General features: G+C 44.1%; 1 protein-coding gene across 12 annotated transcripts in view; it reads right to left on the bottom strand.

Annotated features, from left to right (window-relative positions):
- Fryl (FRY like transcription coactivator) overlaps positions 1–23700 on the bottom strand; it is a 233378-nt gene that overhangs the window by 82622 nt on the left and 127056 nt on the right. For 9 of the 12 annotated variants that reach the window (XM_029477617.2, XM_029477615.2, XM_085836757.1 and 6 more), the window contains 12 exons: positions 19838–19917; positions 19027–19107; positions 16416–16584; positions 16058–16150; positions 13965–14063; positions 12691–12792; positions 9452–9496; positions 6830–6933; positions 6444–6552; positions 4294–4380; positions 2364–2535; positions 1854–1986 (listed from right to left, as the gene is read on the bottom strand). In XM_029477617.2, coding sequence (XP_029333477.1) covers positions 1854–1986; positions 2364–2535; positions 4294–4380; positions 6444–6552; positions 6830–6933; positions 9452–9496; positions 12691–12792; positions 13965–14063; positions 16058–16150; positions 16416–16584; positions 19027–19107; positions 19838–19917 — 1274 coding nt within the window. The remainder of the gene's footprint in view (positions 1–1853; positions 1987–2363; positions 2536–4293; positions 4381–6443; positions 6553–6829; positions 6934–9451; positions 9497–12690; positions 12793–13964; positions 14064–16057; positions 16151–16415; positions 16585–19026; positions 19108–19837; positions 19918–23700) is intronic. The other 3 variants (XM_029477619.2, XM_029477614.2, XM_029477613.2) reach the window with 1 other exon arrangement.

Consider the following 23700-nt stretch of genomic DNA (forward strand, 5'->3'; position numbering starts at 1 on the left):
GCACAGTTGCTACTCTGTGTGGCTTTACGATGCATGGATTAGAGGGACCAAAAGCCAGATTAAAAAAAAAAAAAAGCCGGGCGGTGGTGGCGCATGCCTTTAATCCCAGCACTTGGGAGGCAGAGGCAGGCAGATTTCTGAGTTCGAGGCCAGCCTGGTCTACAAAGTGAGTTCCAGGACAGCCAGGGCTATACAGAGAAACCCTGTCTCGAAAAACCAAAAAAAAAAAAAAAAAAGAAAAAAAAATACAGGATCCCATTTAGGCCGCAGCTACTGTTTTAACAATAATGGCACAAATGTCAGGACTGGCTCTCCAGTCCGTAAGACATTTACTAAAATGGACAACTGAAGAGAAGCTGGGGCCAACAGAGATAAAAGTGGAGGGGGAAAAAACCAAAAAAACCAAAAACCATAGCAAATTCTTGCAATTTCAGGTTGTCACAGCATCTTCTCTAATAAATGTGAACGTAACTGGAGCAGCGTGTCTCAGAGACCTCTGATGATGTCTGGCTCTACAAACTCCCCTTTATCACAGATACAGATATCATTACTGGGTGTTAGCACTGCCCCATGAGACCACAGTGAGACAAGCTAGATACCTGTGCCCAGATGCAGCATGCAGACATGCCACAGCGACTTTCTAAGGAATAAATTAGGTCCACTACATGCCCCTCTTTGCCATTTAAAGTTCATTGTTAGACTACAGTTAGAGATCCCAGGAAGGGAAATTCAAATGGAATTGTGAAAGGAGAGCAAGCTGATCAGGGGACAGTTACTGTATCCATGAGGCTCGCATAGGACCACGGGAGGAACTGGATGTAAATGTTGTTGACTTTAACGCAAGAGTGTTTGTGATGAGCAGGAGAAAATGTCTCAGAGGAAGTCACACACACAGAAACCTTCACATTTGAAAACTCTCAGAACACTATATTACAGCTGTAAGCAAGAGCCATAAAGTACATAAGCCCAGAGAACAAAATATCCCACAGTATATTCTAAGACCTGCAATGCAGATTCCTAAATCTACATTTACATCTAAAACCCCCTTTTAGAGAATACTGATTCTCTACAGCAAACAACAGGCATGGCTATCAAAAAACATAACTCCTCACAGAAAGGGAGTATCTAACAATAGAGAGAAAAGATGCTAGGTGAAAAACAGCAAGCATGGCGGGTAGGGGAGGGGCTGCCTCTAAAAGACTTGCCCATGCTCTATTCCCTAGGCACTCTCTGGTTTCTACAATGGCTCTCAGATTTACAGGACTCTTGGCTTTCTTTTCTTTTCTTTTTTCTTTTTTTTTTTAAGCAGGACTCTGTAAGTAGGGTCATTTATTAAACTTGATGAAGTCAACCGTATAATACATATCTGTGTTAAGTGGAAATTATTCATGTGACAAATGAAAGTCAGGTTCATTATGAGACTTACATTATCTACACTAGTGGAGCATTGCATAAAATAACAAAAAATTTGAGCATGGGGGAGGAATCTCTGTATTGAAAACTATAGCAGGCCATCAATGGGAGGAGAGGCCCTTGGTCTTGTGAAGATCATATGCCCCAGTACAGGGGAAAACCAGGGCCTGGAGGCGGGAATGGGAGGGTTGAGGAGCAGGGCAGGGGACAGGGGTGGGGGAAGAGGTTATAGGGGAACTTTCGGGATAGCATTTCAAATGTAAATGAAGAAAATATCTAATAATAATAAAAAAAAGATAAAGAAACTATAGCAAATGGCCACATGTAAGAAGTCCAGGGGAAAGTATATGGAAGCAAGTAACTTGTGTGTACCCTTCTGTGAAAATGGAAGCAGCCGTGGAGGCAGAGGCACGCCACGGAGGCATGTATTTACTACGTACGTAATCATGTCTTCAGGCTCTTTGTTGGACATCTGCACACTGGTCATACACATTGGTCTCCCAACCTCTTTGTCCAAATGTCGGAGAATGCTGTCTAATGCTTTTCTTACTTGAGGATAGTAAACTGACATTCCTAAGAGAGGAAGGACACCATCACAAGAATGCCAGCAACTGCATGAAGGACTGCTTTCTGTAGTAACAACCTATCAGCCTCTCAAGGAAGAAACCTTGCTGCTGCTACTACGTTAGAAGATGCTCCACCTGTAACATGCTCTGGGCTACTGCGTACAAATTGCACAGAAACATTAAAGGCCAGAACATACACAATGGTAACCTATGAGGAAGCACATTTAACAGGAAGACTCTTGACAGGAATACTAGAAACATCAAAATGTGATCGCTAGATCACTGTAGCACTGGGGCATCCACACTTGGCAATGGGTACACTTTAGACTTGACTACGGATTTGCACAGCATAGTTGAAACGTATTCCTTCCAGTGACCACTGACCTATGACTTTGGCCTCTTCGTCTGTCAAGGTTTTATTGAGAAAAATCTTTTTCACACGAAGAGTGTTTCCTGAGGGAAGAATGACTCCTGTGGTGGGCATGGGAGGGTCGCCATCCTTCTGCTGCAGGCTGTCCGCGATGACGAGGAAGACTCGAAGGCCGATGTTCATCCTCTTCAGAGAAAACAGACCCAAGAGGAAGAGATCAGGGCCAGGCATTGCCTAGGCTAAGGGGGTTGGGAGAAAGAAGGACAGAAGGGATCTAATCTGTCTGCCTGACACTGTGAACCAGCCCAGGTAGCAGAATTTCAAATTCCCAGATGGGGCTCATTGTCCTGAGTCAACTATCTCCCCTTGTCTCTAAGGCTCATTTGATACCTCTCTGCGATTTCGCAACTACCCTGGCTCTTTCAGCACCCCTCCCCTCGCTTAAGACCGCTTTTCTCCTTTACAGGGAAAAACTGTATCAACTCAAGCTTTCAAGGAATCACACCAGACTACTGACAGTCAGACATGCTGTTGGTCCCCTTTGGTCTTCTCACAGTGCAGGGGTGATGGCCTCCTAGACTTGTTGGAATTTCCATGAATGTGGTGGTCTGAATTAAGGATGGCTCCCAGAGGCTCTTACTAGGGAGTGGCACTATTTGAAAAGATTAGAAGGATTAGGAGGTATGGCCTTGGGGTGGGCTTTGAGGTTTCAAAAGCCCGTGACAAACCCAGAGTGTCTCTGTCTCTGTCTCTCCCTTCTTCCCTCTGTCTCTCTGTCTAGAGATCAGGATTTAGCTTGCTCCATGCTCCTTGTCATGAAGATAATGGATTACATTTCTGAAACGGTAAGCAAGCCCCCAGTTAAAGGCTTTCCCTTGTAACAGTTGCCTTGGTAATGGTGTCTTCACAGAAATAGAACTAAGACGATGGGTTCTTGCACTTTCTGGAGCACCCACCCCTTCTCTTTCTTTTATTCTTGGCATTTCTCTTCCAACTGAACACATATCCATGTCCCCTAGCTCTCTCAACTATCCTAACGGAATAAGCTGCCCCCAAGTTTATTCTCCCTCACCAGGGGCCACACTGTATCTCCTTCCCTTTCCATAGCTCAGGCAGCATCAAGTACTCTCTTTTCCCAAATACTGCCTATTCTTGCCACTTCGGTGTTCCTCCTGGTTGGGCCACCTCTACCCACATTCCAGGCTCCTCCTGTCATTTGTATTCTCTCCACAGAAACTACACGGATTAATGTGGCATCAATCACTGTCCATTCCAGTCTGCCAAAAAAAACCCCCTGAGTCTGGCCACTCTGAGTGCACTGCTTACGACCTGCCCACCATCTCAGATGTCCCAAAATGCCACGAGTTAGACACACACACCCTTTCTCCCAGTCCTGACTGCTTCTCCATGTCTCTTTGCTCAGTAAATGTCCTGCTTTCCTGTCGGCATCCAACTGCCTCAGCCCACACATCCCTCTCTGTGACCTGCACTGGAGATTATAAGGCCAGGCATCCCAATGGGTGGCAATGCAGAACACTGGACGCAAGTGTGCAAGTGTTCACTCGTGTTCACTATGTAAATATGGTCAAGCTTTAAAGTGTTACTCATTTTTAGATATGACAAAGTCCTGCCATGTTCTCCAAACTCACACATCAGAGGGTCAGAGCCCCCATCGCAGATGCACAGAAACCCTGAAGGAGTGAGAAAGTTATCAGGTGCTAGAATTAACTGTCATTTCCTCAGTTTATCACTTACCATAAGCATCTGAGTAAATGGGTTAATGGATTCCTTTATCCAGCTTTCATTAAATGGGTTTTCAAACTTGCTGCCCAACCCCCCCAAACAGATTGACTGAAGGGTCACATAAAACCCCAGAAGGACCAACATGTCTACTTCCAGTTTGAAAGCTTCATTATTGCTGCAATGTAACTTTTTAATTTTTACCTCTGGATTAATGGTGAAAGTTTTTGTAGACTTTCCAACACTGAGAAGATCAAATATTATTTCTTTCATTGCAAAATCCAAACGTTCCTAAGGGAAGAAATTAATGAGTTAATAAATCACTGTACCTTCCTAGAATATAAAGTAAGCTAGCTGAGAAATACTATATTGGAAACAATATAGATTTTTGCCCTTAGGAAGTTTATAAACATAAATGAACACACAAAAAAATACATATGAGTTAATTAAACATATGTTTAAAACATGTCATCTAGTATCAATGATATGAGTTCCCAAGGAGAAGGGTACATTTTAAATATTCATCCACCACAAATGCTAAGAACGGGACCCCAGCGAAGGGATCTCAATAGAATAAAAAGCTAACGGAGCCGGCATCGGTGCCTGAGGTACAGGACTAGCGTATTACCGCAGTGAAGTGACTCGCCAGAGGACACAGGGACAATTCTAGAAAAACCTAACAGCACTGCTTTCCAAAACAGGACCAAAACTCAACTGGCTTCGTTAATCATTACACTTGGTAATTACCATTTCTTCTAGTCTCCAATCAGAGATGTTCACCCACTTTAGTTAAATGCCCCCACTTTTTTCCATTGTAAAAGGATAATTTGACCATGGATCAACTAAACTGTCTAGCTTCGGTTCAAAAGGGATATAAAGAATCTCCTGGGACCAGCGTGTCCCTGAGTGGAGGAGGGAATGTCCACTTATTTCACAGGACTGATGCTCCACAGGGAAACGTGACTGAGACCTGGCAGCGGCTCACACAGAATCCACCTAACACCCTCGTAGTAAACTTTCCGTTCTGCAGAGGCTAGGCAGAGGATGGAAGCCTTAACAAGTAGTGGACTTGGGAGAAAGGGGGTGGAGAGGAAGAGGTCGCCACCTCTGACACCGGGTGGGGGGGGGTGGGGGGTGGGGTGGGGAACCACAGCAGAAGCAGTACAGCCCTCAAGCATCCTCATGGAGGAGGGCTCTTATTCCACAGCTCGTAAGTTCCCCTTCCCCTCTCTATTCCTTAAAAGATCTCTTTGATTCAGCCACAGTAGATTCTAGCATCTGAACTCTCGAATCCAGACTGTAAGCTGTGGAGAAGGCTCGTTCCTTGCTGTGCAAGCATGAGTTAAGGTGCCGCAGGACCTTATAGAAACGGAGGGCTCCACAGGCTCACTGGCCAGCCACTGTAGCCAATCAGATGGCTTTGGGGTCAAGAGGCCCTCCCTGCTTCAAAAACTCAGGCAGAAAGAGCCAGTGAGAGGGCTTCGTAGGTGAAGGTGCCGTGCTGATCAGTTTTTGAGTCAACTTGACATGTGTTGGAGTCATTTTAGAAGAGGGAACCTTGGTTGAGAGCCCCCCTCAGATTAGTCTGTAGGCAAGCCTGTGGTGCATTCTCTTGATTGATGACAGATGTGCAAGCACCCAACTCCCTGTGAGCGGTACCACCCAGTACCACCTCTGGGCTGGTATTCCTGGGTGCTATAAGAAAGCAGGTCTTCTGCTATAAGAAGCCAGTCTTCTGCTATAAGAAGCCAGTCTTCTGCAGCAGTTTCTGTCTCCAGGTTGATACCCTGAGCTCCTGCACCCTAACTTTCTTTGCTAACAGATGGGGAACTGAACACTGTAGATTAAAGTAGCCCTTTCTTCCCAACATTGATTTTGGTCAGTGGCATTTTAGCATAGCAATTGAAACTTACTAGGAAAAGTGCTTGTTCCCACGACAATGTACACATGTACACACACACACACACAAACACCATAAAGTTTCAAAAACAAGAGTTGAGAGCAATATTATAGGATACCTGATGTTGATCTCTGGTTTTCATGCACACACAAGTAATACACAGCACACACATAAGATTACTGAGGCATTTTTATTAGAGCTATGACATAGTTCCTCAACTCACCCTTGGTTAACTGTGCGTCCACCTATGAGGTTCCTTCTATCTTTTGTCACACACAACACACACACACACACATGGTCATTAGCATCCTCTATTATTAAAAACATTCTAAGCATACCTTTTCACTCTTCAATAGTATTAATCTTTTGACAGCACACCTCTGAAAACCCCCATTATGACAAATGGCTGTTGCTGGCAGCCGGGGCGAGGGGGCCGGGGAGGAGGCGCACCCACCTGAGCAATGAACTGGATGATCTTCACAAATATGTTGAGAGGGGTGTCACGGGGGACCACACTGCGGGAGCCCTTTGGGAAAAGAGCAGACACTATGCTCATCAGGCGACTGCGGACAGAAGAGACACTTAATGACCATGAGATCGGAAGGACAAGGTCACCCTCCTGCTCCTTATGTCATGGGAGTGCAGCTCCCTCTCCACAAAGTGTTGGTAACTGCCACCCGGATGACTGTCACAGGCTTTTACTTATTTCTTTTGGAACTGAGGCTAGCGCTCGGGGCCCTGCACGTGCTAAGCACACACTTCATCCCGGAGCCAGATCTTACTGGCCAAGATTTCACTTCAGATGTACGCTAAGACCCAGCACTTTGAGCCAGCACTCACCTTTGCGTTACAGTATTGCTCTCACACTTTATCCTAATTACATAAACCCACAACAGCCTATACAAAGACTCCAGTGCAACTCGAGACATTTTAGGGTCTTTATTCTGTGCAGAAACAAAAGAGAACAAAAATAAATATATTAAAAGCACTGGTAAACATTTGAGATCAAACACATTCTCTCATGACAACTAACCCGCAGCCCACCCCATCCCTGTTCTGTTCAGTCTAAGAAGTTTAAATAAGTCGGCCTGCATTTAGTTTTGCTAAGTATAGACGGCTCAGAGGTGGCCATCGATAAAGCAGCCAAGCTTTAGGCTCTAAAATAAGAGAGAATATTAGGATCCTACCAACATTTCGGAGAATTTCAGAATGATACACACAGCATCGAACTCCCTGATAAGTGGTTTATACCACAATACTGACACAATCGATGGGCCACGCCCCTTTAATTCATTTGCAGCCCATAGGCAGATCAAGTTTGAAATACCAAATCGTGTTAGTCACATGAATCTGTGAAATACTACTAGACACCAGTGAGCACATTTCTGTGAGAGAAGAGAGACCTTGGGAGCCCAATTATGAAATCAGAAACCCAGGACCAAACCCAAGCCCTGGATGTCCTTTCGTCACTTCCTGTGTTCTGTGATGGCCTGTCTTTATCAGGAGGGAAGAGGGTACCTACCTCACAGGTCAAAAGGTCACAGCCTACACGACGCTGGGTGTCCACTCAGCATTAAGTGGACTAGTCCTAACTTCTCTGTAGAAGCAGGACACTACTTAAATTACTTTATGATTCACAGTGAGAAAACTCTTTGATTTCAGCCTGTTGTATTGGTGAATGCTCTCGTCACTCTAGCTGTTGTCGAGACTGCAGTCATGCAATGAGATAGTGTAAACTTTGAAAATTATATCTGCTGTTTGACTGCTAAGAAAAAAATCTGTATTTTAAAATATTCATTCTAGAAGATTTCCATCTTGTTAAGCAATTCCATATGGCAACTAACAAAGAATTCTTTAAGACAGGGTCTCACTACATAGCCCTGCCTGGCTGGCCTCAAATTAGCAGTGTAGACCAGGCTGGATCCAAACTAGCAATATAGACCAGGCTAGCTCCAAACTAGCAATATAGACCAGGCTAGCTCCAAACTAGCAATGTAGACCAGGCTGGCTCCAAACTAGCAATGTAGACCAGGTTGGCCTCAAACTCACAGAGATCTCCTTGCCTCTGTCTCCCAAGCATGGGGATTAAAAGTATAGGAAGCCATGTCTAGCAAGAATTCTTAAAAATGCTATGTTTACTTTAGCAGTTCTATGTTGTTTTAAGGTTTAGAATAGCAGACATCTACTACAAATAGTTTAAAGCAAAAGGATGGAGGATGTTTGAGAAACACTAGACGTCACCCAAGGCTGTGCACATAACGCCTGGGCAGAATTGAGACTGGAAAATCCAAACACCCTCAATAGCTCTCAATTGCAATTCCTTGCTCCATGGCAGGATCCAAGTCATCCCAAACATCAACCTCACCCCCACCCCCACCCCTGGGGTGGCCTTATATTTGCTACTAAAGCCACGAAAGTTAAAAGTGATTCATGAACCCAAGAACCAAATTTGCGTAATAATGTCTTCAATAAGATATAACTTTCCTTCTTACCATTTGGACCCCATATATCAGACATGACACTATGATGTCAGCAAGGAAACAGAAAGACAGGGAGAGAGAGAGAGAGAGAGAGAGAGAGAGAGAGAGAGAGAGCAAGCAGAGGACATTTCCAGCCCTGAGAGCCCTCTGGAGGTCGTGGTGGTGATAGACTCAGCCCCACACACTTGCGGGAGCCCTCAGAAAGCAAAGCACTACATAACAGCATGTCCGTGGTGGAGGGAGGAGAGAGAAGAGGAGGGGAGGGGGAGGGGGAGGGGGAGATAGAAAGGCATCGACTCACTCACTCTGCTGTGTGAAGTTAGGACAATAGAAATAGCCTACATTGATCTAGGCCTTAAACAAAGATGTGTATGTAATTCTCTAGGTAACATTCGTACAAATCAGAGTCATCCGATTGTTACATAAAAATCTAAGGACTTTAGTGTTCTACAAAGTCCCGACACATCAGTTAGGTATGACCCCTACAGCAACCATTTTGATGTGCACATTCCCTTTTTTCTAATGTGAACTTAAAAAATAAAATAAAATTGCTTTGTAGAAAACCCAAACCAATAGGGACAAAGGTTCAAAAACTCACTCATCAAAACCATGTTGAAAGCCCAAGCTATCAGCTCCTTAATTTCACAGGAACATTTTTTTAACACCTTCCTTTAGAATATAGTTGGATAGCATAACTTAAACAAAGGATCAGCCGCTGTCACCCACATCACTGTCACCCACATCATAAAAGTCTACCTTCTTGGGGCTGCAGTAACAGCCGACCTCCTGAAGGGGGCACCCTCTCTGGGCTAACTCTTCCACACACAGTAAAAGCAGGTTGAGGTAAATACTTCAGACATGCAATGCAACAATGGGTAAAAGGGGGAAAAACAAAAACAAAACAAAATAATAAAAAAAAAACAAATGTCGCTCTTAAAGAAAAGAAAGCAATACTTTCCTTGGTGACGCCAACACAACTCACCTGCAGGGTTTCTATTTGTTTTCTGATACTGTTGTTAGATGGTATCTGAATAAAGCAACGTGAGACAGCAAACATAAACATGAGATGCGGCACATGCGTGTTAGATGAAAATAAGCACAAAACACGGCAGCTCCTCACCAAGGCCTCTATTTAGAAGAAATCTGACATTTCCGAGGCAGTGGCCAGAAATGCTAAGGAAACAAAACAAAACAACAAAACAAAACAAAACAAAAACCAATCCCAAAGTTTGGGGATCCTGCAGCCTGTGACACTCGAGCTAGGAGAGAACTAACATGTCTCATTACCTCATTTTCCTCCCAACATTATATTCAAATGAGGAAAACTACGGATAGATGATGGCGGGCCAGTCCCCAGGTTATTTTTCCATGGTCCCAGCTCCATTCCTCTGACTCTTAGCAATTCTTCAGAAACTTTAAAATTGGTATTCGTAAACCAATTGAACCGAAATTGACTAATGATAAAGGAGTGGAAATTTACCATATTTCCGTTAAGAGTACAAAGATTTAAAAATTAACTGTTCAGTGCTCTCACACACGAGCAGATAGCAACGAAGCCTATTTTATGATGACTGCCAAGTTAAAGATGTGGCATACTGGCTTTATAAATTTTCTTAGTGTGTGTCTGTGTGTGAGACGACTGTGTGTGTGTGTGTGTGTGTGTGTGTGTGTAGGCTTGAGGCTGACTCCTGGAGTCTTTCTTCCCCCACTACTTTCCACACTACCCAGCTGACAGGCAGTCTCTCTCAGTTGGAGTGAAGCTGCTGTTCTAGTCTAGGTGGCCAGTCTGTCCTGCGGATCAATCCCGGCTCCACCTTCCAAGTGCTGGATAATAGGGAGGGTGCAATGCCCACATAGCACCTATATGGCTCCTGGAAATCCTAATTCTGGCCGCCACTATCCTGAGCTGTCTCCTCGGCCTGGTAGGGTCATTTTTTTTTTTTTAAAGCTGCATATATAATAGTTGTAAGTGCTTAGAAAATTCACTATACTTATTCATATAACTCAAGAGCATAAAAATCTTAATATCCAGGATGCTTCCTCAAAACAATGGAGCATTGCTTTCTGAACATTCTAAGAAGAGTATGGCCGACCGGAAGGCACGGACGTCATAAAATGGGGTGACTGTCGATGCAGACCTATGTCTAGCACTACTGGCTACTTACACACAGACCATTTATCCTCTTTCTGCCTCAGCTACAGGGAAAATGTCAATGTTCAACCCATCTAGCATCCAGTAGACATTGGAAAACTGAATCCCAGGAAGAAGTGGTGACAATTAAGTGAAAACGCTTTTAGGTGGATTTAAAAATAAATAAATAAATAAATAAATAAATAAATAAATAAATAGAGTCACTTGAATCAAGTAATTGATTAGAAAAGGCCTTTCATTAAAATTTCCAACAAATAGGAGAAATAAAAATACAACCTGCTGTTACATATAACTAGCACAACATTTCTTAGAATGTTTAAATCTCCTTTCATAATTAAGCACAACAGCCACATGATCGGAAGCTTAAAAAGCAGGAGCCAAGTCGCACAATTTCTGCTGAATAGAGCCTTAATGTAAGTTAAGGGTTAATGGCCAAGACAACTGAAATCCAAATACCCATGCTATGCTGGGTGGGCCTTATCTCCTTTAGCCTGGCAGATTGATGCAGCCATTCACTCAAATGGACAATATGCCAGAAATACTTAACAGGAGGTAAGGGCTCAAAGAAAACAGCGCTTTAAATGGAAGCCTCAAGACAAAAAAATAAATAAAAAAATAAATAAAATGGGGGGAGGGGGGAGGGGTTAAGGTACCGGGAAAGCATTGTAAGTATGTTAGGTGGAAACGAAGATATAAAGAAACTCCAACAAAGCAACAGGAAGGTATGAACTGTCATGCCCAGAAACGTTAAATGCACATCTTAAAAAACATTCCAAAAAAAAAGAAAATGGACTCAGGGGAGGCACACTCCCTTTAGCACCTATATCGGTGTGACTCCATCAGAATGAGGACAGAAACAGTTACCATGTAAATGCCTGGTAGTGTTTCTTTCCTGGTTGTGAGACAAGAAATGTTTAACCAGCTTAATCTAGTCTTGGAGGTTTTCATAACCAAAGAGGGTATCTCAAGTCTTGTCTAAGAAGGGACAATATAAATGAATATAAGTATAAAAGTAAAATCAGACAAAAGCGCTTTTGGAAGACTTACAGCTTCCATATACCTTACTAGAAAGTCAAAGCAGGTTTGAAGATAATATATTAAATCATGAAGATATTGAAGATTATATCCAGAGGACTATTCCTGAAGGATAAAGGAGTCAGTCCTGTTGTTCACAATACTCTGAGTCACACGGCCTGAGACCGTCATTTAACCTGGCTGTGCCTTGGCTTTCCTACTGTCAAAACATCAGGCTTTCAGTCTCCGATGTAACTCAGACAAAGAACAGGAAGGGAACTGTCAATCGATCACACTTCTCTGACTTGTAATCCAGAATTCGAATGGACTCCCTAGCTCTGTATTCATGGGACATGCAGAAGAGGCACCCGGAACCAAGTCTCACCCTAAGTGTTAGACGCTGATTGTGTTCGTAGCCGAAGAGGAAATGAGGCCCAGGCGAGCAGAGCATCCTGGGGAAAAACAGTCTCTCTACAGTCTCTCATGCCTGTGTTGGTGACACTCGGAAAGGACAAGTGTGGTCGTGCCAGATGGTGTGAGTAACAAGTACCCTCCGGTCACACAACAGCTTAAGGTGCTCACAAGCTGGGGATTTGGTGCCCCGGGTTCAGATCCGGCTGCGCACACTCACTGTGGGGCATCTAGTGACAATTTACTATCAAAGCTTTTGATATAACTCAGGCTTGAGCCAACATTACGGAACTTTCTTAGAACAACAAACAAAATACCTACATGAAGGGTTTTAGGAGACTAAGTAATAGCTTATTCATAATTCTTGATAATTGTATTTATAAGTAAATATCACCATATCTAAGATGATATGATGGCTCTTGAAATACATAATTCTCCATTTAATACAAACTAAAATGTTCAAGTAAAGGTTTATTATTTCCAACACATGATTCGCTACAGAAGTAAAGCCCACGAGAGACTATCACAAACGTATTATTCAAATACACCAAGAGTAATCAAAGCTGTGCTATTTACTGTTCTGTGGACACAGAGAAATGAACACATCACAGTATCCACAGGTCAGAGATGTAACAGTGTCTTACCTTTAAATGTGACAAACAGTTTTGTAGGAAAATATGCCAGTTATTTAAAAAAAACTGTTTCTGACTGACACATAAAAGACAGGTAATTAGTGGGTACAAAGCCTGCCAGGGAGAGAAAAAAAGAGAATTAACACTCTTCACGGCAAGGTGCGGGACTCCTGGATGGTGGCTTCATTTGTGCTACTAAAGAAAAAAAATTTTTTTCAAGACATTTTAATACAGTTTCCCCATTTTCAATCTGAAACGCCATTTCATAGGCTAACAAGGAATGAGGGAAGACCGCATTCCCCGAGACCAATTCCTCAAGCCAGCATCCCCCAATGGGACAGGTTCTTCCTTCTCCCTGCACTTTCTCATCCAGTCCCCACTACAGTGCTTCTGAACAGAGCAGAGCAAGGGTCAGCATGGAATTAGAATTCCAGCTGACTGCAGCCAAGCACGTGACTGCAGAGGCTTATTTTCCAAACGTGTAAAGTGACCAGTGATGACCACAAATGTCCGATGGAGGCATGTGCCAACTTCAAGTGTGCCAAAGAATGTGGAGCATTTAGGGCCATGTCTGCCACAAGTAAGATTCATGATTATTTTCGCTTCAGTGTTGATGGTCAATAGTTGGCCAATTCTCCACACTTTTCCTAACTGCAGGAAAATGGTGTGAAGCAGATGGGTTTACTGGGGGGGAAGAAAGTGCCATCGGCCTCAGAACAGAAATGATGAGACGGCACGGGGAATGGTTCTTAAAACATGATACTTTCGAATACAATTGTATGGTATACAATAAAAAAAAGTTATGGTTTAACAGAAAACTATATTCAACATATAACATAATATAAAGCTTAAGACACCTGTCAAGACAGGGAAACACTGGGCAGGAAGTCTGAAGGACCCATTAAATACAGAGGCAGTGAAATAAGACTGGCCAGCTACAAGACAGTGCTCCAGTTACAACTCAGCAGGCAGGAGCCTCATAGTTACTCAATAAACTGTCTCCCTCCCTTCCCCACTCTCTCCCATCTCACCACCTCTCTCCCTCCCTCCTCTGCCTCTCTGTCTCCCTTCCTCCCCCTCCCTTTCCCTTTCCTCCCCTCCCCATCTCTAACAGTCTGCCCCACCCCCAATAATAAGAAGTAGAAAATCTAAAATGTGCAAAGTCCGCCCTGTCCTGGGTATTTTACAAGTTCACATTTTACACTTCTTCAATCTCTACCGGGGCCATAAATCAATTACTAAAACACCCAACGGAGCACACAAAGGTTTGAAACACTTCTCAGTACCAGTGAATGCTTCTTTCTGGAACTAAGTTCAAATGTAGTCTGATACAGCATCTCCACAAAATTTTTCAAACACGGGACATTGACTTCATTTTTAACAGCCTAGGGAAAGAGTTAAAGACAAACAGAGATTAAAAAAAAAAAAATCAGTCAGTGCCCGTAAACTGTAAGAGCCTTCTGAGACCTGTCTGCCAAGTCTGAAATAAGTTAATGATTCACTGAGATTTACATACAAGTCTTAGGTACCAAATGTTATAAAGTAAACCTGGTCCCTGGCCTGCTGGAACCAGCAGAGGATACAATCGAGCAGATGGGAGGTGAGAACGCAGGGCAGGTGCACAACGACAAGCCTGGCTGTGCTCCACAGAGGGGCCTTTGGAGGGACACTGTGAGGAAGTGAGCATTAAGCTGAACCCAGCTCATTTATTGAACAAACCTCCTGCTTAATCCTTCCAGCCTCAGTTCCTACAGCTCTGCCCCTGGGAGATGGGACCTGCCGCAGCATCTTCCCGGCTGCCTCTACAGCATCTCAGGGTACCCATACTGGATGTCAGAGATGCTCCTTCCCGAGACGGAGCATGTCTTTCTCCCTTAGTGTTGGCTCAGTTGTCACTCTCTCGCTCAAGATGGAACTTACATAATCATACTCTATTTAAGAGTTCAACTCCCCTACCCTCAGCCAATCCGTCCTTCTGTGTGCCCACGCAAGTTCTTCGTGGTGCCTGCTGTGACATGACACCCTGCATATGCTGCATTCAAGTTTATTCTCTGCTTACATGCCAGAAGTAAGCCCGAGAGTCATATAGAATACTTCCCAGCTTGCTGGGGTCTATTTTCTATGCACAGATGAGTCTCTGATACACACAAGACAGTATACAACAAAGGAATAAAGACAGGCCAGCCAGGCAAGGAGGTGGAGGAAGTCATTCAAGATATAAGACGTCCCAGGATAGCGGCAGCCCTTTCACAAGGGGACCAGGGCTGTGGGTTGAAGCATGGCCCTACAAAAGTCCTCTGTAGACTCTCTACCCAGCATACTCAAGAAGGGGACCAGGGCTGTGGGTTGAAGCATGGCCCTACAAAACTCCTCTGTAGACTCTCTACCCAGCATACTCAAGAGTGAACGGACCTGGGGAAAAGTCAGTGCAGATAACAGATGACAATGGCAACTGATTTTTTTTTTTTTTTAAATAAAGTTAAGATAGCCTTTTCTGTTTGTTAATAACGTGAATCTAGTTTATGGGACTAAATACAAGGCTGAGAGATGACTGTCACTGGTAAACCTTTAATTCACAGCTGTTATTTGTACCCATTAAAAACGAATCCTTCCTAATTTAGTGGTAAGCTAAAAGGAGAGGCAGGTTTCAACACTGTGGCAACCACTGTCATTCATTTTCCAATATCTTAACTTTTAAAAAAAAAACAATCTTAGCTGGGCAGTGATGGTACACGCCTTTAATCCCAGCACTCAGGAGGCAGAGGCAGGTGGATGGATCTCTATGAGTTTGAGGTTATCCTGGTCTACAGAGTGAGTTCCAGGACAGCCAGGGCGACACAGAGGAAACCCTGTCTCAAAAAAAAAAAAACAAAAAACAAAAAACAAAAAACAAACCCAAAAACCCCCAAACCAAACCAACCAACCAACCAAACAAACAATCTCCCAGCCACCCCACCTCTCCTACGTGTGTTTCCAAAGCAGTGCATGAGCGTGCCAGGCAATTCATAAAAACGCACAGGCCACCAGACCATGAAAGAAAGTGGAAGCCAGAGCGGTTTTCTTTCTCAACATGAAGATAAGCCTGTTCACTAGTTATGTAGAGAGAAATTTGAATAAGACACAATTAACTTTCATATCTGGCCAAGACAAAAGGAGGATAGATTTGCCCTATTGTCTACAATAACTGGAAATAATCAAAATCTACAAAAGGATTCACAAAGCTATCTATACCCATCAACATAACAAACTGACCACTCGGGAGTGGGGAGCACAGGGGGTGAGGCCAGCAGGGGCGCACGACATTGCAAGAGCTTTCAGGGGGGAAAGGGAGGCAGGCCTTTATATGACGCATGGTACAAAGATATAGGTCTGTACTTACAGCGGCTACGGGGATAAGAATTTCCACGAATAAACCAGCAAGCGCATGCTTTATATCCTTATCTTTTACTTCTAAGAAATACTGAGCGCATTCCTTGAAGGGAAAGGAGGGATGTTTAGATTGACAAGAGCTTGAAGAATTCATAATAATCACATTTTCAAGAACACTTGCTTCTTTTAATCACAAAGCTAAGGGCAAGATTGCCTGAAGTGAGAACAAAATTACTCTATAGCAAGGATAGGCATCACATGTAGGAAAAAAAAAAAAAAACCTCAGTAATAATGGCCTTAACAGGAACGAGAACAGATAGTTTGGGGCTCACTGTCACTGCCAGCCCTGAGGGTGGGAGGACTGTCACCTGCATGAACTGAAAGGATGCTTCGAAATCTTCCACGGGATACATCTTCACTCGGAAGAACTTCATCCCCATGATCAAGCTGATGACGCTCTGGACCACGTGTGGGCTCTGCTCCTTCTGACGAAGCTCTTTCAGCTCAGTCACGAACTTCTTCCTCACAGCCTGGAACCTGTAATGTACGCGGAGGCATCACAGACTTGAGTCAAAAAAAAAAAAAACCCGCTTAATTAACCCACATGATCTTTAAGGTGAGATCAAAGGATCTATATCCGGAAGGAAGGACACATACACCTCCTTTCTCTGCCCTAATCAAAACGAGCAGAGAAACTCTCTCAGGAGGATGGGACTATGCTAATGTGCTCTGGGCTTATTTCAAAGCCGCTGCTGAAAGAAGAAACCATAGAGGATTTTTTTCTTATGTCACTGCTGTTTATTACGAACAATAAAACAGCACCAAATCATGCCCTCACAGATTATCGTCATATGAATAAACTTATCTCCAAAATTTAAAGCCCTTTTCTAAGTTTCCTCTGACAGTTACATAGGGGAATAGGTCAGGGACTACAAATTAATTAAAAGAGACCAATCAATTGGAGGGTATTGATTATAACTGAAAATTAGTGTCCCATGTGCAGAGACACAGAAGAAAGGATCTGTTCACCCTGTGTCACTAGGATCATTAGATCAGGTTTGCAAAATGTGAGCACAGTCCTGAGTTCAAACCCACAACCTGTGAGACTAGCATTTCTTTGGTTATATTGAAAACAGGTATCTAAAGTCAAGCCCTGTAGTACATGGATAGAATCAGAGGCTGGGACAGGAGCTTTGACGAGAGTCTGAGGCCAATCTAGGCTGGGCAGCAAGTTCTAGGTCAACCTAGGCTACAACGGTGAGACCCTGTCTCAAAAACAAAACTAAACAAAAACCAACAGCTGGAAAATCCACAGGAACGACTGATCGGCGATTGAATGTAAATCACTACAATCAGAGAAATTGTTCTAGACCAGACTCAGCCTTGGTCGACAGTCCTCCCTCCCCGGGCCTCTTCCCCCTCAGTGGGAACACCTTGGGTATGAGTCTCCTGTAGTGTAAACCCCTTCAGACTTCTCCATGCTCTGTATGCGCATGAGTGGAGACCCTGCAGTTTGGCTCCACAGTGCTATATTTCTTTCTCTCACAAATTTGAGTGAGGCTGCTACCCTATCATAAATTCTCCAGCCATTTAGGCTCTATCATCCCTGACACATAGAGTCACCTTGGCCAGTAACATAGCATTTTCCTGCATCTAGCTTGCTATTGTATTATTTGGAATTTCTGGGTGATGTCTCTAAGACCAAGACACGTTTTTATTTTTATAAACCCCAGGAATTATGATGTAAAGGCAAATCAATCATTCCTTATGCCTATAATTTTGTGTCCCTTCACCTGAGTTGAGTAGTCACTGTGGGCTAAGTGGAACACGACATTAAGGTTCTATTCTGGGGGCGCTTGACCACTTAAAATAATTTAAACTATGTTCTAAGTCTTATGGCATGAACCTATACAAAGGTTCTCTAGTAAAAATAAAAACTAAAATGTACTAAATAATATGTACTATGGAGTACTACAAACTGCTTTACACTGATGACAGTTAAGCTTGCCTTCTTAAGAACTTACAGTGGTTGCTATGTGGTGATGCAGGACCAAAGACTCTTAAAAACCCATCCAATTAAACACATAAACGGATACTATTCTCCCAACACATTCCTCAGGAGTAACAAAAGCAAACTCAGACGCTTCCAGTTTGGGGAGCAAGCCCAGACCCTAAAGTCCTAACTGTCCACGGGAGACAGTTCAGTACTGCCCTGTGAATGTACCTTCTAAAGCAGGTATCTGCACTGGAGTGATTCAGCATCCTTTATCCTTCCTTCCTTGATATCTTTCCTAGCTACTGAAAACTATTTTGTATTAAAACAAGATGACTAGAACTCACTTCAGTGCAGCCTAAGAAATAAAAGCACTCAACTAGAAAGCAATTAAGTTAATTAGCTTTGCTCAAAGCTCTAAATGAACAGTTTGAAAGAAAGAAAGAAAGAAAGAAAGAAAGAAAGAAAGAAAGAAAGAAAGAAAGAAAGGAAGGAAGGAAGGAAGGAAGGAAGGAAGGAAGGAAGAAGAAAGAAAGAAAGAAAGAAAGAAAGAAAGAAAGAAAGAAAGAAAGAAAGAAAGAAAGAAAGGAAAAAGAGAGATAAAAGAGAAGAGAAGAGAGGAGGGAGAGGAGAGGAGAGGAGAGGAGAGGAGAGGAGAGGAGAGGAGAGGAGAGGAGAGGAGAGGAGAGGAGAGGAGAGGAGAGGAGAGGAGAGGAGAGGAGAGGAGAGGAGAGGAGAGGAGAGGAGAAAAAAGGAAAGCAAAGCATTTTTCATAGAATTCCTAAACTGGGATTGAAGTAATGTGGTCGGGACTCTTCTGGACAACTTCTGACTTGATTCAGATATGAATAAATGCAGGCTGCATAGTGCAGGAACAAGCATTGTACGGGAGTCTACAGTAAGCAAGGCTGCCACCAAGCCTCATCAATGCAGCTATATCAGGAACAAATCCCCCCAGAGCACAGACAATGGTTTTCACTGCTTACTTTGACTGGGCAAGCACGCCAATCACCTCTGCGTATAAATCCGCAATGATATGCACGTTCCCCGTGTTGGTCCCTGAATATCTGAAACAACAGAACGGATGTGGTCTTTTAGTAGATGTTTTCTCTCCATATGACTGAAATTCCTTATCAGAAAGCTGGGTGTGGTGGCTCACACCTGTTACCCTAGACCCTGGGAAGCGGAGGCAGAGGAATGGCAAGCAGTGTAAGACTAACACAAACAACAATAATATAGTTGAGGACCAGGCCATCCTGGGCTAGAGAGTGAAAACCTATCTCCAAAGCAAAGTAAAAAAACAAAAACAACACAAAACCAGAACGGAGAAGAAAAAGAAGGAAATCAACAATAAAATTCCTTATCAGAGTTTTACAACATCTTGGCTGAACACGTACTTGTAGGATAAGAACCCCACGAATTTCCTTCTGTATACTTTTTAACTGGCCATGAAATTTAACCCCCTTGTTCTTATGGATCCAATCCACAGTACTATGAATTATTATTTTTTTTTACAGAATTTTTCCCAATCTCGGAAAAGACTAAAAACAATTGGGAGATGATTGCTTTGAATGCTTTATAGGATTCGGACTTGGGAGCCAGGCATGGTAATGCAAGCTTGCTATTCCAGCCTTGGGGAGTCCAAAGCAAAAGGATTAAGAGTTCAAACCCAGGCTAGTCTACACAGCAACCTTAAGAAGAGCAAACAGAGGAGGGCTGAGAGAGCTTGCCAGCATTACTTAAATAACCTGAATCTGGACTGTGGAAAAGCAACGGCCTGAAGTGAGTTACACTTACCCTTCCTTGTGTTTAAAGTGCTTAAAAGCTAGGTTTAGAACCTCATGAACTAAGGGGTCGGGCACAGGGTGAACAGGAATCTAGAATTGAAAGGAAAACAACATCATGTCAGAAGGCTTAAGTAGCACAGTAGACATTCATGAATAGTCTTATCATTTCAATGCTGTCAATGATCTGTTCCTGAGGCAATAAACATTTTAGAAGTAATTCAAGGAAAATGAACTCGTTACGACTTTACACCTGTTTGGGGGGGGGGGGGCAATGGCGTCCGCCAAGAGCAACGTGGAAAGGTGATGGTAGTGATGAGCCTTCCTATGCCCCGCTGGTGGGGCTGGTGGCACTTTCCACGCTGCACATACGCAAGTAAAGGCATGGCGGCACGCTACCCACTCATCGCACTGGGAGGTGCGGATTATTTTTAAGCTCGAGGCAGATGAGAGACAGATATAAGACGATGTACAGCTCTCTCTTCTGAGCTGTCTACAGCCAGGGTGTGAGCTTCACTCTTTGGAGGATTTCAGCCCTGACTAGGTGTGAAAGCCTTCCCAACCAGGAAGAAGACACATTATGATGGGAGACGGGATGTCGGTGCAGAGATGGGGCTGTATAAATAGGTCTTATAAATAGCTGTTAGCTGACACTAATGTTCTCCTGTGTATATTTACCCTCCCATGCTGTACTGCCTCTAGAAATCCAAAATCCATTTCTTTCACTCTACAAGTCAATTACTCTTGCTAAGAACGGTACGCAGACTTTTGTGGGGCCCTTTTCTCCACCTCCTCTTCTCTCTTATGAAGGCCTCCACGTGCACACACAGAAGACCCTGTCCCCTGTCCCTCTGTCTTTTGTCAATTTAATTTGTAGGTCTTCTGTTACTAAGACGACAACAGAGTAAGATGCTTCCTCCGCTTTGGAAAAAGATCTATTTACATTCTTTTCAGTGATGTGTATGTACATGGGTGAGTGCATGTGACTGTAGATGCCCATGGAAATCAGCAGGGTAGGGTCCCCAGGAGCAGGAGTTCCAGGCCATTGTGAGTGGCCCAGCCTCGGGTGCTGAGAATCCAGAGTGGGTCCTGTCCAAGAGCAGTAGGAACACTTAACCCCTGAGCCATTGCCATAGTAACAATTCCATGCCTAAAACAACAGTTATACTGGCTGATCTCAGTAGCTAATTATGAGTGCAAAGGTAAAGGACTAGATGATAACAAACAATATTATTATGTTAAAAGAACCTTCAAAATTAACAGAAACGCTGTTATTGAAATACATACACAATTCTTTTTTAAAATAAAAGAATATTATAAAAATTAGCAGGAGAGTCAGGAAGGAGGGCAGCAAAGGACAGGACTTCAAATCCATGTAATTAGGTTTAAATTATAGTTGGCAAACTCAGCGGTGGGCTCACACGTAAACAGACATTTAAAACCAACAGACAGACAGCCACACAGACATCAATGCTAACTGTCTTTCCTAAGCAGCATCAGACTTATCCCAGTCCAGGGACCCGAGGTCCAACGTGAAGAGAAACAAAGACACGGAGGCTTCCAGGTCCTGTAAAATCTCTCGCAGCACCTATGTATTAGAATCGTATTACTAAGGTGAACTTGGATGAAGACGGCCACAGAGCTGCAGAGATGCCCACCTTCCATCTTCTCTATATTCTAGGACCTCTCACAATCACCAGGCCACTGGCAGCTGTGGTGGAAATCTTTACAGTTGGCTGGGAGGTGTGGAGGGAGAGGCTGGGCTCTCAGATAAGTGTTCAGGGACGCTCTCCATAGCCTCCTCCTGTGTGTGTGTGTGTGTGTGTGGTGTGTGTGTGTGTGTGTGTGTGTGTGTGTGTGCTGACAGTCTACAGGGCCAATTTTAAGTCTCTGCTGTGCACAGTTGCTGAGGCTGGAATGAAGAGGGGGCTGTTATGATGGTGGGACAGTGCCAAGTGACACTATTCAAGTTTCTCTTCTTGCTGTGTAAACTTGAGTTTCCGCTTCTTCTATAGGACACATGTGGTTTAAAACCCATACTCTCCAGCCACGAGACTGCAAACCTTGGGGCACTACAAATGCAGGTACACTCTTGTCCACTCGCCCTTTCCACCTTTCTCTAAGGGTAGTGAGGCCAACCCCACCACCACCACCTTCTGGAAACATAGTGCTGATGAAGGGACTGTAGGATGGAAATGCTGGAAGCCACATCAAGAGGGAGGGTGGTAAGAGGCTAACCCTCACAGAGGCAGATGGCGTGGCTCTTCTCTCCCCCCAGATGGATTCTATTCTGCTGAGTCACCACTGTATAGCAGAACCCCCAAGGGAACAATGGAACTGTGGGAATCTCTGCTCTGCCGTGTAAGGCTTGGCCCATTGGGCCACTAACCCCATTTTCTGACTCAAGCAGACATCTGCTGCGAGGTGAGGCAGCAAAGCTGACTACAAAACAACATGTGCTTGGATGACAGGCCCGACTCACAATGGCCACAGCGGAGGCCAGGCCCAGATGTCTGTGACCTCAAAATAATATGACTCTACATTTTGAGGGAATTGACTGGGGAGCGGGGGGTTGGGGGGACCTCTTGTGGTAAACTCTGTTCTGGTTTTCTCCTCATAGAGTTGTGTGGTATGAAATGCAAGGCACCCTAAATCTATGACTTCTCCCAGATACTCCATGTTTGTGCTAGACACTCCCAGAATTCTCAGCCGGGACAGCGCCTGGCCACTCAGAGTTCTCTGTCACCCTACCGTAGACTGCCACCATCAGCACTTCAAACATGCCCTCTGCAGCAGTGTCTCGCATGATTGTCCTATTCACTCCCGTTACAACAGGCTTTATACATGAACTTGTGGGGTTGGCGTTTCTCTAGGATAGTCTATGTCCCCAGTTTCTAAAATACAAAAACTATTTAAACCAATGAAACAACTGTGGACAGAACACCCGGTCTGCTCTTACTTAAAGCCAGGAGATAAAGACAGACGCAGGAAGAACAGATAAAGACCGCATTGAAGTTTACGACAGGAGACTGCACCTCTGGGATTTTAGTTCCAGAGCTGAACATGGTCACAGGAGTCTCTCTCTACTCATTTCAAGAGTGGAAACAAGGTGGAAGAGTGGCCGGAATCTGGAGCGGGGTCTACTGGCTCAAACAGAAAACAGCTCTACCTGTGTGGGTAACAGTCTCACCTTTGGTGGGGATCAAGTTCTCACATCTGATGGCTGCTGGGGTGTCAGTAACCATTTTGGTTCTGCTTGAACATTCCAGAAGGGTGGGGGCAGTAGGTACCACACAACACCCACTGTTTAGTCCAGTGGCTAGCTCATGAAATTTTATCTTCTGGTCATGTCTTACCACAAAACCACTTTGAGATAGGAGTATTCACGAGGCTCGCTCCTGACAAAGGTGACCGTGTTCGTTTCCTCACGGTGACATATGGGGTGGAGCACAGCAGAGAGAGTGCAAACCCACCCTGCCTTCCCCACCATGACAAGCCACGCACCACGGGCCTTACTCAGGGCTACCCACTGGCATCTCATGTGCTGCTGTGCATCTCAAGGTGCCCAGAGCCTGCCCACAGCAGGGTTTCTCACCTGGCTCCTTGCCTTGGGGAACACCTAAAACTCAGTGTAAGACCCAAAGTATCCTAGATGCCAGTGAAACTGGACTGCCTGACATCCACAAACCAAGGTGACAACACCACAGCCTACGCCATTTTTTACCGTACCCGTTCTTTTTTCTGTGTGTGTTCTCGGAGCTTGGATGTGAAGACTGGGGTATAGCTACTTTGTCTTTAATTATCATCATTATTATTGTATAGTGTGTGTGCTTGGTATATGTGTGTGTGATGGGGGCTGTACCTGCTCATGTGGGA

The sequence above is a fragment of the Mus caroli genome, unplaced genomic scaffold (genome assembly GCF_978045245.1).
Source record: "Mus caroli unplaced genomic scaffold, Mus_caroli_1 scaffold_4, whole genome shotgun sequence".
NCBI classification, from domain to species: domain Eukaryota; kingdom Metazoa; phylum Chordata; class Mammalia; order Rodentia; family Muridae; genus Mus; species Mus caroli.